The sequence below is a fragment of the Buteo buteo genome, chromosome 11, assembly GCF_964188355.1.
Source record: "Buteo buteo chromosome 11, bButBut1.hap1.1, whole genome shotgun sequence".
In the NCBI taxonomy this organism is placed as follows: Eukaryota; Metazoa; Chordata; class Aves; order Accipitriformes; family Accipitridae; genus Buteo; species Buteo buteo.
In genome coordinates, this window is record NC_134181.1 from 33,459,720 (window position 1) to 33,474,069 (window position 14,350).

Below are 14,350 nucleotides of genomic sequence, written 5' to 3' on the forward strand. Positions count from 1 at the left end.
TTGATACAACAATATTCCAGAATTAGCCTGGGGACAGATTTTTTTTTGTTTTTTTTTAATTGCTGTCAGTAATGACCCTTGAACAAGATGAAACAGACTACTACTACAATTTGCTAATAGTATCAGTTTGGGAGGGATTGTCAATACAGAAGTTTGAACTATTAAATAAGAAGCACCAGATAAAACCAATGATTCAGGAAAAAGAAATGGAATGAAATGCGGTCACACACAGTGCAAAGTTTAATCATGAGGACTGACAGCAAGAATTTCAGCCATCAGGTAAGAGCCATCAGCCTGAAGTAACAGAACAAAAGAAAGATCTGGACATAATATTCAGTCACAGGATGAATGTATGCCATTGTACATAACAACCCGCAACCAAACAAAAAACCCCAACAACCAGTACCAAAACCATGGATGTGTCATTTAAAATGGAGAAAAAAACATTTCCAGTGCATAAACAGACAACAATGGCAAGGGACATTATCTGGTATCCTGTAGTACTCTTGGATATCTATTTTCAAGAAAGATGAATTAAAATCACAAATGGTAGGTGCCAAGTGATGTTACTGGGAGAACGGAAAGTCTGTTTTCTGATATGAAATTGTAAGACCTTGACCTATGTAATTTTAGGAAGCAATGGGATATAGTTATGAAAAGAAAACGGTTGCTTGCAATATCACAATAATCCAAAGGTTTCTCCCTTTCCTATGAATAGATTTCATCTGTGATTCACTAATCATTCTGATTTAAAAGGTCCCTTTTCAGAAATGGGTAACATTTTAATTAAATATTTGAAAACTTGCCGAATATTGTAATTGCAATTTAAAAGCTACGAATTAGGAAGGTAAAAGCTTTTAACTACTCTCTAGACATCTTTTTCATACAGCTGACTGTCAGTGGAAGTGTCTAGAAATATTCACTCATTAAAGGTGAGTAGGGCAGCCCATTTTGGCTGATGTGATCCTGCACTTCTCAGCTGCCAGACAGAACCCAGGCCAGTCACAGCCAAAAGCAGATCCTCCTTGTAATCTGTTCGTCTCTATCATACACATGAATGGAGATTCACATTTCAGGTCTCCCACAGAAAAGCTTTCATTTCATCCAAAAGCATCCTAATGGTCAGCTTAGATAGTAGACAGTAGAGAAAAGGCTGTATTGGAAGCCTCCAATACCCTGTTCCACTACCCCAGCCCGGACAGCCACTGTATTCCTGAGCAGCTCCCAATAGAAACCAGCAGCACTCTGCCAACCCGAGCAGTGGCAAAGCACTGGAGTAGAATAGGGGACCTGAGGACGAGATGGGGACAGCCACACGCAGACCATAAGCTCCAGCAATGGCAGCACTTGCACAACTAGGTCTGTGCTCCAGGGACCATGATCCACCCATCACATCTTCTGGAATGGGGAAAAAGAGCCAAGCTGAAACCTTAGTCTAGGAGAAGGCATTCCTGTTGACTGCAGGACTGCCCATCCCCATCCCTCTTCTGCAGGAAGGGACCAATATTTTCTTTGTTTTTATCATTAGCCTTCTCTGTTTGGCTTCTGAATTCTTCAGGGTGAGGTTATAATTAAATATGTGTTTGTGCAGCACTGAGCACAATGGTAGCTAAGTCTGAGCTATTTATCCAGTCTCTAACAGAACATAAACAGCACTAGCTAAAAATTAAATGTTTCGGATACATATTTTTATAAGGGCATTAATACCCTAAGCATTTTTAAAATCCAGCAGTGACTAGCACTGCCATGACAGCTGATTCCTGTAATTATTAGAAATACTTTTAGTACGGAAATGCTTCCTATATAATAGATAGCCTCTTTGCTGCAGCAATTGATTTTATTTATTTATTTGGTCTATTTATCCAGCTTCTTACGCTGATGGTATGTAGAACGTTTACTTCCTGTCAAAGTTTTTGTTAATTTTTTATAAAGAACATTAGGAGCAAGTTGAAACAATAAATTATCTAAAATGTATAATGTTAAACTCGTGTTCAGGTTTTGGATACAATATATTTAATATGACTGCCATAAATACAACTTCTCACAAGCCAAAATGGCTCTAATGGGTCTGAGGACAAGACCATGTTCATCTGCAATGGGAGAATGGGTTTACAGTCAATGTTACTTTGATAACTGTGCTAGGATGTACAAAACCAGACCTTTTAACAAAATATCATCTTAAATATGAAGTTTGTTAGATGCTATGCATTATAAAATATTTCTGTTCAACAAATAAAGACAACATTTCCTTTTTACAGCTAGTTTACTAACCTGACCTTGTAAAATAAATATTTCACTTGCGTTTCATACAATAGCAGCTGTGGTGACACAAACGTTGCAAAAACGGTTGCTCTGGTTTCAAAGGTTATTTTGCTCCAACACGACCAGGGACCCTTTCCTGGAGGTTACTAACCTCATAAGTCACCTGAGATGAAGGATAATGTGATCTCTTTTCCGAACAGCTCACTCAAGTTTGCTTAAACCACCTTCATTTGCAGCTTAAAAAATAGGTCAGTTTGATCTGCACCAAAGCAGCTTTCCTCTGCAAGAACAGAGCTGAGTGTGCGTTTCTGAGAGCAGGGACAGCTCACCAAGTCGGGACTCCTTCGTAGGGTCAGATGAGTAGGAATAATTCTTTGCCTTCACTACAACCTGTTTGTTGCAAAGTAATGAGCTGGACTTTGGTCACTGACTCTGCTTAAGCCTGTCATAAATCAGAAGTCCCTTCTCAGAGGTTTTTTCTACATTTGATTTAAATCTCTCTCTGCCTCACACCTCACTTGACTGTCTTGGAGGCCGATGTTGCACTGCCTGGGGATAATAAATAATGGGCCAAAACCAGAGAGATAATGGAAGCTCAGCTGCTGATACAAGTCTGTGATTCACTGTTCACTGTTCACCTTTGCCTGCTAAAATATGGCTGCGAGGGTTGGAGGGTTGTCTTTGGAGTTCTTGCCTCTGCCAAGCAGCCTGCAGCCTCACTATTGTACCATTAATCAAGTTTCAAATCCCATCTTTTCTTCCTGTCCATTTCACTTCTCTAATAATAAGGTTATTTTTTAGGTTGATGCTGACTAGATTATAAACATACCTAAGGGCTGTCCCAACATATTCAGTAAGAAGGGAAGACAGGCACTCCACAGGCAGATGGGTATAAAACTCACCAAGCCCCAGACCAGAGCTGAGATTGATAAAGACTGAAGTGAGCCTGTCCTGCTATACCCTGGTAAGCTGAAAGCTGCTAATTCAGCCCTAGTGCCAGGCAAGCTATCCTGCCTGCCAGCAAGTTTGAGATTCTCTGGGCAGCAAGAAAGCTGAATTATCAACTTCAAAATATTAATGTCATGATTGGTATGAGGTAATCCAGGGCTGCTCTGCCACTGTTACCATGACTCTGCAGTACTCAAGGATTCTTGCTCTGGAAGGCAGAATTTTTCTGCTGTTACCGGGTTGCACAGATGATACAGGGCAGTCTATTATTGCTGGCATTAAGATCAGCTCATCTGTAAGGGCTGGGGAGTTTCCCAAGAAAGCAATCCAGATTCACAGACTTTTTATACAAATGGGTGCTCATCATCCAACCACCTGGTTTCTTCATCAGCTTCATATGTCCTACCACCACCTGAAACAGCTGGTCCACATCCATATCTTTACACCTAATAATGTCTTGAATAGCAGGGCAGCTACATTTGTGTGAGCCAGGCTGACTCTAATATTCAGAAATTTAAAACACGTACGCGGACAACAATTTATCAAAAATTGAAGGTAAGGAACATGCAACCTTTTCAAGAAATTTCTGAAGGGACACTGAGCATCCTGTATATATTTTTTTCTATATTCTAGGAGAAAGTGAAGTTAACACAGTGTATTTTCTAGTCAAAGGACTACTCTGATTATGGATTTGTCAACCCTGGGACCAACATGTCCCCCTATGAGATTTATGAAACAGGTGTTTTGCCCTGATTCCTTGTAAGATTATTAAATAAAGGGAGCGCACAGATAGAATAAGTTTAAGGCATATGCACAGGTAAGACAGATGATTTACAGATTCAGAGCTGGTTCTGTTAAGAACCAGCCCAGGTATTTTGTTATTCACCATCTTTATTATTATTATTTACAGAACAGATTTCAACTTATCCATTTACCAGCATGTCATATCTGCCCTCTGCCTTTCTCAGTAGGGATTATCTTGTATGTACACAGATGGCTACAGAGCTTGTCTGTCTCTCATCCTCACCTAATCATTAAGGTTCAACAGAAGGTGAACTTTCATAATTATGAAAGAGCTGACAGAATGTATAAAAGCAACAATAATCAATAGCGCCAAACGTACAATTTGAGTGATTAAACCTGTGCCATTTATCACATAACAAAATGAGAGTGAAACAAAATAGGGAAGAAACAGTAGAAAGAAGTCAAATAGGAATCGGAAGCTGATGGTTTAGGATGCCAGTAAAAAATAATGTCATATTCTAGAAGATTCAGGCATATTATTCTCACTGGCTGTCACACTACATTGCAGCTCCTCAACTCAAAAAACCTCAGCAGTTTAGTGTGTTCAAGACAGTTAATGAACAAACGGACCATACACCTTTGTAATACCGTATTTCAAAGGTCTGAAGAGGTGCTAGGGTTCCTGTCTCAGAGGATACCCTATTACAGGTAAATGTTAAGAGAATGATGTTTAAAGAGAATTAAAATCTATGTTAGTTGACAACAAAGAACAACATAGAAGTTTTTTGCTTCTTCACTATTTACTTGTGATTTTTATTTTTTTTTCCCAAAGTGCCAATTTTTCAATAATTACCATGGAGTAATCCTCTAGCATTCCTTGTCCAGAATTCTCCATCCAGAATAAAGCGCTCTGTTTCTACAATTCCTATACTGATCAACGTGTCTTAAGACCCTCTTCTCCAGTTCCCTGGCCACAGACTACCTGGAGACACAAACCTCGCAGTGAGAAAGCTGGCAGGGATATGGGGACAGTTCTGAAGAGTGCCAATGCAAGAAATGCACAAATTACCGTGGAAACTGTCCTGGTGAAGAACATTATATCATACAAACATCTGTCCCTTCATGGGGTTTAGTGGATGTTTTCGTTTCTGTCAGCAAGGCAAGACATTGCTAAGAGCCACTGCAAAGCAATCATGGTAAAAGCCCAATAATTTTTTATAACCCTGGCTAAACATCTTTGCCTGTATTTCATCAGGCTTAAGGGAAAGGATCATGCATTGTGAATATCCAAACAGGTGCTCACAGGTTCTTACAATGTTCTTAAATTAAATGTTTTCTCCCATGCTATTCCCCTCCTGCTAACAAGGGCCGACTGGGGTCCCATGCACAGCTTACCAAGAGAGGTTCTGTTACGCTTCAAAATTAGAAAAGGTGTTATTAAAGTACCAGAAATATCAGCCTTCATGGTATCTGCACACCCATAAAATACACCGTACAGCTTTTCTCTTCAATATCCTTGAGTGCTCTACTGTGACTTGTGTTGCCATTATTGGTGTAGGGCCCTGCAGGGGTCTCACAGGCTGCAATGTTAATATGCCATAGGAAAAAAAAAAACGCGCTGGAGAAAGGTAAGGTGAGTGCAGCAAGTGTCCTAATAACTTCAGCAGAAAGTGGGCATTTCTGGTGTGTCCTGATGCTGATATATACATTTAAGTCTTTCCATTGCAGCATTTTGTAACTCAAAAAGAAGGAAAGGGGAAGCTTTAAATTGGCCAATCTTTTGCTTTGCAACTTACAAATCCATAATAGCTAGCAGAAAAGACTACAGAAAACAAAGATGGTGCAGAGGTGGTATGTGCTAGTCTATTAAAAAAACAAAGCTCTGCCTAATGTTAAAGCAATAAAATGTTCTTTTGAAAAATTAACCTATAATTGAAATATTCAACAGCATTTCTGTTTGGTGCTTCTAAACATGAAATTACATGTTCCGCTAAGAAGCCCAGCAAAACTAACCCAAATTAACCCCAGAGTCCAGAAACAGAGAAATAATATAACACTTTGTTTTCACTGTGGTTCTTCCTAAATGGAAGAGTAGAATTTATTTATTTTAAATTTGTAAATTACGAACTGGCTTTGCTAAGATCACAGGGAAGTCTGAAGTACCAAACTAATCTAAGTTAGGTGTCTTGAAAGGTCTGCACCTGAATCATGATTTCCTAAGCACAAAGTGAAGTACGACAAAGAATTGGAGATTTGTGATACCCCAGAGTTTCTTCCTTGACACTCCAGTTAATGCAAAGAAGGTTAAAATTATTCCCAGTCTGTCAGTAATTAGGGGACCCCTGCAATTTATCTTTGCTTTCTCTCTTACCCATTATCCCAACACCTGTTGCCTTGTAAAATGCCACCTACTGATAACTTTATAGTCTTCCCATGACCTTTGAGCATAGAATTTTGTGCTTCTGGAAAATGGGCTTTTTTTGTTCATCTTTTAATGGAAATGAAGAGAGTGAGTTGATTTGTAGCAACAGCCAGGAGAATCTATCTTTGTTCTTATGAACTATATTTTGCCACTATATCACTTGATACTAAAGCATGGATCGTGGGCATGTGTGAGAAGAACTAGTGTTCTCTGCAACCGCTGGAACCACTGGGAAAGAAATCTTTTCTATTCCTATTAAAGGATGGAGCGAATAACCCCCCCAACATCTCAGATTATGTAAATCAGATCACCTCTACAGCCTTAACCCTCAGTACTCCAGAACTCGTGTGACTGCACATCAGGTCCCATCTGCAGACCTGAAAGCCTCTTCTCTTATCAACAAACCAGCAGCCATCACCCACTGTTCAACAGCAGGAGCTAGCCCATGAAAACCGTTGTGCAAAACAAAGGGATTAGTTGTACAACTCTGATTTGTTAGATGGCCACAATACCAGTCGGTGAGAGCTATTTCAACTGTGATAAACACCTTGGTAATGAAAATATGAGCCATTACAAAAGAAAAGAAAAGAAATATTTTTTGGTGAAATAAAGAATTACGACATCTGAGTAGTTCTGAAGTTGGTAAATAACAATAATAGCCAGTTCTGTGAGTCTGGAAGTGCACAGAACACCTTCAGCCTTCAATAATGGAATAATTAACTGGCTATCACTAGGCAAACATCCAGGTTATGTTTCTTTAAATGCTCCAAGATTGATTTTTGTTTTTCTTTCCGTGTTAAATAATCATGTGTCAATATTTTCTAATAGATTGTCCAAGCACAGAAATGGGGCACAGCCACACCTTAGACAAGTATACTTCATCGCTAACGATGAAGAAATGTGAAGGAGAGTGAAGAGGAAATGCACAAAATTTTTGTTTGTACTTGGAATTTGGGTATCTAACAGGTACTTTTTTAGCTAAGAACAAGGCTAAAGGATCAGGGATTTTTCAAGCCCTGTAGTTTGCACTGTGACGGTGAAACATGCCATTTGAATGCATTTATGTAGAACAGACATTGGCTATGTACTGTATTTTGTGTTCCCCAGGTAATTAAAATTTACTCAGAAGTCATGTCATGACTTTTATTTCTCTTCTCACTCTCAAATGAATATGGAGTCAGAATTCAAAACCTGAGAAAACCTTGATTCAGGAAGTCCTTAAACACTAGACCAAACAAATGTAAGAGTACTTGTGGTTCAAGTAGGACATACACCACATTGAACTCAGTGTCCAAGTATAGCACTTCATGCAACAAGAGTGAGTTCTGAACACTGGAAATGTCATGAACTCAGTTTTTGCCTCCAAGAAGTCAGTGTATTGGTGAAAGAGAGCATGGCTGGGCCTTCCATGGGAACCTGTGGTCTCCCCTCATGCAGTTTCACCACTGAACGAAGCTAACTTCAGAAGTTGGTACCTCTTTAGCAAGGTGCTGGAAATTTCTGTCCCTCCCTCCCCTTTCAGCCGATTATTTGCATCTGTCAGATGCTAGAGTTGTAAAGCAATATGAAAAAAACTTGCAGAATGCCAGACAATTTCTTACCATAGCCAAAGGGAGAACGCCTACTAGGTCCTTCTGGCTTACGTAGATCTTGGAGATTCCTAGATCTGATGTTGTATCTCCAGGATATTCCACCTGCCATGTGATGAGCTGGGTCCCAGGTAGATCAGTTAGGTCTTCAATTTCAAAATCAATCTGCATGATTTCAGAGGAAGGACCATCCGCACTGCAAGAAAGAAAGAAAAAGAAATGTTCCATTTGCATGACTGATAAGACAGCAATGTAATTGCTTTTGTATTAATAAAACATTGGATTAAGGCTCTTCCAAAGAGAGGATTTGGTGGGATGATGGATTTAATAATGAATTAATCATTTGCACTTGTCTTAAGGTTTCAGGGTATTTCCCACACATTCAAGTGCCTTAGTTACACCCTGTGACATGGATCACTAAGCACTGCTCCGTTTTACAGGTGGAGAAACAAGAACAAATCAAGGTAAAGCTAAAGCTACAGCCTAAAAATCCTGACTCCGAGGCTCTCCCTTTAATGAGCACATTCTATTTCCTCCCTGTTAAAGCAAGACATGAGCAAATCTAAAGGGAATCATCCCTGAAATGGGAAACCACTACATTAAAAGTGTTTTCTACTTTTTAAAAAGAGAGGCGTGGAAGAGAGGTCAAAGCTCAGGATGGGGTCTGTGAACCAGGGCAGCAGGGAGCAGAGGATTGGAAAACTTGGAATTAATTTTTGGTTCTACTGCTACCTTGCTGTGAACATCCGTCTGAAGGTCCTTTTGTCTTTTGCTAAACTAGGAATTATAGATAATTTAGCTTGTTGCAGGAGAGGAGAGTTACAAAATTGGATTATTTAATTTTGGCCAATCCTGCCAAGATCCTTGAGTAAAAAACACTAGAAAAGAACAAAGAGTTACTAGATGGGATTCTCCAGGATACTCTGGCAACATTGGGGTTACCAATACCTTATCAATGCTACTTTGTCTTTACATGCTGTCCTTCCTAAGGTTAGATGGTTCATATAAGCGAATACCATAAAGCAGAAATGTAAAGATGGAAAAATGGAAAGGTGCAATTGCTGCAAAACTTGTTATAAAATCAGCTACTGTATAGAAAGCAATACAGTGAAGTGTCTATTGTGTATCTTGGCAAGGTGAGCTCCATAGTCCAGTGGCATTTATAGAGACAAGAAAATACTCAATTTACTGTAAAGTTGTGAGGAATGCAGAATTCCTTAGCAGTGCAGAAATCCAGGAGACATTGAGAATGACAGTGCTTTTACCTCTGAAACACTGAAGGTTGAACAGATCTCCAGTGTTTGTCTGGAGGGGAAAGGAAAGAGCAGAATTTCTTTCAGTGGGATAATGCTCAAGAAGAGAAAGAATGGCACAGCACTGAAGTGCCACAAGCCACTTGCATTGGACAGTGCAACTAGAAAAAAGAGGAAACATTTCAGCAACTGAGTAGAGAATCCCCCAAAACCCAGCAGGTTTTCCCAGCTGATGTGGAAAAAGAGCTAAAACTAAGCATATTTTTTATGAAGACCAGGTATGACAACAGCCTCAGTTTGGGATTCTTCCCAAAATACTCAGAGATTTTTATCATGCTGGCTAAATCCAATGCATTATCCAAAGCCACTGCTTGAAGAGTTTAATCTGATCATCTTTAAGGTTTGGATTTTATTGGATGCATTGAGTTGTTCCCATCCTGGATGGAATTTAAAAGGAGCCTCTGTGGTTCCAAAATGGAATTTCTCATTTCTTTGTGTCAGAAAAAAAAAAAAAGACCACAATTTCTAAACTAGCAGTGAATGCGGTCTTATTTCATGCTGCCCTAGGTAGGATCAGAAAGCTGCTTTATGCAGCTGTGACTGCTGAAACTCGGTTACCTTAATTGTATGAGCAGGAATAGGCAATGCGTTGCCTATAAATACTTGGCAGTGATCCTGTTTTGTACAGTATACAGTATGTTCTATCACAGTTTCTGTGTTTAAAGAACTAATTGAATCTTCATACAATGAACCTTGGTTTTGTGATTCTATTCAGGGTGCCTTTCTTTATTATTGCATTGGTGTCTGCTACTACCTGTCACCGGCTTTGCAGAATTGGTGCTGTCACCAGAAATGTGTCCTGTAACAGCAGCAAGGGACTGCTGCACAGGAGGGGACTGCAGGGCAGAATACCACAGAAAAAACAAATGATTGTCAAAAAAAGGCAATCGGCTTAATCTTTTCCAGGTATGTTGGAGATTAGGAGAAAAGAAATAAAATGATTAGGACACAGGAAAAAAAAGGAGGGCGTGAAAGGCAGTGGAAAAGATGGGGAGAGAGAAGTGGAGCATGGTCCTTATACTCTTGAACTACAGCTCTCATAAGGCACAACTACAGTAACCCCAAAAGAATGGAAATTTTTCTTTTCATTTCTCTTTCAAAGCAGGTATTTTAATGAAGCATTTCTTGTAGCAGAAAAACCCCATTTTGCTACCAAATGCAATTTTGATAGAAATTATTTGAACTAGTTCCTCTTAGAAATACTAAGCACCTCCAAATGACAAGATTACAAAGCACCTCAAAAATCAATAAGAATCTCATTACTGCTACTAAAGATGTATATAAAAAAAAAAGACGAAGTATTGCATGACCTATGATCACACCCAGGCTGTCAGCACCAGGTTAGGAACTTTTGTTTAATTACTTTACTCATCACTTACTATGATGATCCTTCCATGTGCAAGTCCCATGGATCTGTGTCCCCAGTTTACAGCCTTCCTAAGCAGTATTTAGCAATTGAAATCTTTCGTAAGCCAAAAAGTTACCCTTCAGAAAATACAGTTAAAAAATGTAAATGGAGAAATTTGGACAAATAGTATTCATTACTGGAGTTCAGTCACATAAAAATAGTAGTGGTTTTTCTTTTAAAGTCAAGGCTGCTTGATACAATAGTAATATTTCTATTGGGTAGTCAGCCACTGCTACTTGAAATGATGCGCTGCCTAATCCTCTTCGAAGTAGGCATACAATTTACGGTCTCTATAATGCAATAGCATGTTGGCAGCTTGTCTTTGCTAACGCTAAACCCATTATTGCTACCAAGAGTACAGTAACAGTGTTAGTTACAATATGGGAGGCTACATGATTAGAAAGTTTAGGATGGACAAACCCCAAAGGTTCACAACAGCAATCCAAGCTGAGTTGAAGAGTGGTCAAAGCGAAATGGTTCTTGGTGCTAATTTAAAGTCAAATCCTTCACACAGGGTTTTGCTGCTTATAGGTGAGAGTTAAACTGTAATGGAGTTCACTGTGTTGCCAATAAACTCTCCTCGTGAACAGAGTCCTGCTGAGCTGTGTGCCACGTAGATGCATTTTTAAAGGGTTTCAGCGCAAGCTGAAGACAAAGACGACAGAAAAAACCCATAAACTTCATTGGAATGGAGTAGTCTGGTCTTTCCTCCTGTCAGCTAGGACAGCACAGGCACGTTCGTACTGCATTTCTTAATCTGCCTTTTATTTCCTAACAACAGATCAAGAAGCTCTGACAAATTAAGAACAATGGGAAACTCTGTCCTGTCTCTAGGGGAGTATTTCCTACCTCTACAGAGCCATTCTGCACCTGCTTCTTCTGACATGTCCCTGACTGAGGGAAAATTTAAAAAAAAAAAAATCTCTTCTGCCCTTTTGGCCTGGGAGTCCTTTTAAATCTGAGAGACTGGTATCAAGGCCCTTGGCCAGCTGCTAACACTTGTGCCATTATGTCAAGTTTCTTTAGAGAAAGAACCAGCCACTCTTCTGGGTCTCTAGGGATGGTATGCCCTGCAAGACACGGTTTTCAAGAACACACCCTGTAAATCCAAGAATAGCTACTGGATGTTGGCGGTGTTAGTCAATTCAAGTATCCCATTCCTGTTTTCACTAGCTGTGGTATCGGCTTTGATCTTTATACAATGCTCACAAAACAAGATTCGTTCTGAACCTACTAAAATGACCGGGCATGTAATGTTTCTCATAATACAATGTATAAAGTTTTATCACTGTCTTTAGAAGGCTATAACGGACACAAGAAGCCTAAAGCCATGAATATGCTAAATACGATGTATCATAGGAATGTTAATGAAAGAGCCTTGGGGAGAAGAGACAAAGAAGGTAATCTTTATTCTTTTCTACCTCCACACACTTACCCAGGTCTCCGGCACATCTCTTGCAGGGTATCGAAAGAGTCTGTGGCCTGAAATGCTGCACAGGCCAGGCTAAGACTTGGAACAGCAGTGCTCAGAAAAGGAAAAAATGTTTCCAGGGATAACTGGAAAAACTTTCTAGCCTGAGAGAAGGGACACAGCAGCACAGCTGACCCCATGAGACCTGAGGGAGTTTGTGAAAACAGTTATCCCCATTTTACAGGAGAGAAAATTAAACTGAAAATGACTTTCCCATAAAAAGAGGGATAAGGTGATTTACACACTACAAAGTATATAAGATGATTTATACGCACAAAGTGGAATAAGGTGGCATTTCAGAATGAAAGTGATATAAAAATAAGTACAAATTTTTGGGTCAAAGTAAGATAATATGCTATGTTGTCATACCAGATAAAACCACCATGCTAGCTATTTCCAGCTCTATCAGTTGGGTTGCAGAAAGGTTTTAAGGCATGCTGTCATCTGTGCTGCCACTGCACAGAGCCAGCAGTGGCAGTATGTGTTAAAAATAACTTCTTCCTTGCGTGGTAGGAAATAATATAAAACGATATGAGATGTAGAATAAAGGTGTAACGAAGAGCAGTGAAAACAAAGCATCGCCACTTGTAATAAAACTCCAAAGTTTTCTGAAACGATTAATTTCTGATACAGTTATTTGGGTTTTTTAAAGCTTTTTCTATGGTATTTTCTTCAGAATTTAAACAATTTCACTAAAAGCAGTTTTACAACCCTTTTTTGCCAATCCCTTATGGAATTGCAAGCCATTACTCCTAATAATATCACTAAAGAGTAGTTGTTTCCTAACCAAACATGAGGAGGTCAAAGGGAATTCAAAGGACCACTAGACAATCAGCCTTTCCTTTGGTATATTTGCTTTTTCTTGTACCTCCTTCCCTTCTGCTTAATAATCTCTTCTCTAACCGTAGAGCTCCCCCATAGCATGCAAGCATTACACTTACTCTCCTCTATAGCAGCATACCCCTAGCAGTAGTACCAGAAGCATGTGGACTTTATCCATTTTGCAATGCTACTGAGAGCACGCAACTAACATATTGTCTTCCCACCTAAACAGATTTTGGGTGGGAAAAAACCAGGAAGAGGAAACGAGAAGAAATTAAGAAAAAAAATCACAGAGAGAAAAAGAAAAATGACCTGTTACAGAGGGGTGTGAGAGAGAGAAAAGTAGAAAATGAACTTCTGTCAAATGTAGATAAAAGGACAATGATAGAAAAATAAACAATGAGTGCGTAGGTGCTTTGTGAGAAACACCTAAAAAGTCCAGATGAATGGGAAACGGAGCTAGTGTAGACAATAGCCAAAAAGAGAAAAAACAGTTTCAAACTTCCTTTTCCTTTGAGTCAGTCTTTCCACCTATATTTAAAGTAGTCAGTAAAGGATCCTGATAATCTTCTAGTTTATGTTCACCAAGAAAAGATTGCCTGTCTAGCCTTTGCTGAATTCTTAACTAATACCCACAACTCTCATTTCAGGAAAGAGCATAATTTTATTTGTGAGGGGGTTTTTGTTTGGTTTAAGAAGCCTTTACATGAGAGTCAAACTGTTGTGGCAGGAGGACACATTTGCATTCCTCTCCATATTTGCCAGAGAGATAAAGATGACATCTATTCTGCATAAAGAGGCACTTGCAATGCAATAAACTACTTCTGCTTGGCATGTTTGATAGCATCCAAGAAATTACGTGTACAGGATGTGTAAGTAAAAAATGTGGGATCACTGACAAGGAGACCATAATACTGACATCTGAGGAATATAAAGCGCAGAATGAGAAAGGAACACTACGTGTTATGGTAGGCTAATTTATTTGGGCTTTTCTTTGGTGCTCATCACCACGCAATAAGCCTTTGCTTTGGAAATGCTGATAACTTCTTCCAATTCAGCCAGTGGTGATGTGAAAATCTCTCTGCAAGAGATGATGATGGGTGTAAACTTCACATCCACTTTTAATCTCCTTTTTATGTGGGGTTTTTTGTGTATTTTTTCTTTAACTTTGGCAATCAAAACATGCTACCTTTAGGTTTCCTGTGCAGGTCTACCCTAAAACAATGCACACAAACTTGTCTTCTTCAGGCAAGATTTGAAGTCTTCAATACAGTATGGGAAGACAAAGCTGAAAGAAGCGTTCCACTACCGATCTTTGGAAGCTTAACGTCTCTGGGTTGGGGTTCTTTTACCAGTCTCTCGTGTACAAAA

The 14,350-nt window shown here is 39.3% G+C and overlaps 1 protein-coding gene across 1 annotated transcript in view; it reads right to left on the minus strand.

The window, feature by feature from the left end:
* The window catches only part of TMEM132D (transmembrane protein 132D), a 269,075-nt gene that overhangs the window by 89,179 nt on the left and 165,546 nt on the right, over nt 1–14,350 (minus strand). Inside the window, exon 4 of the mRNA XM_075039613.1 lies at nt 7,978–8,161. Within this exon, the coding sequence (XP_074895714.1) occupies nt 7,978–8,161 (184 nt within the window). The remainder of the gene's footprint in view (nt 1–7,977; nt 8,162–14,350) is intronic.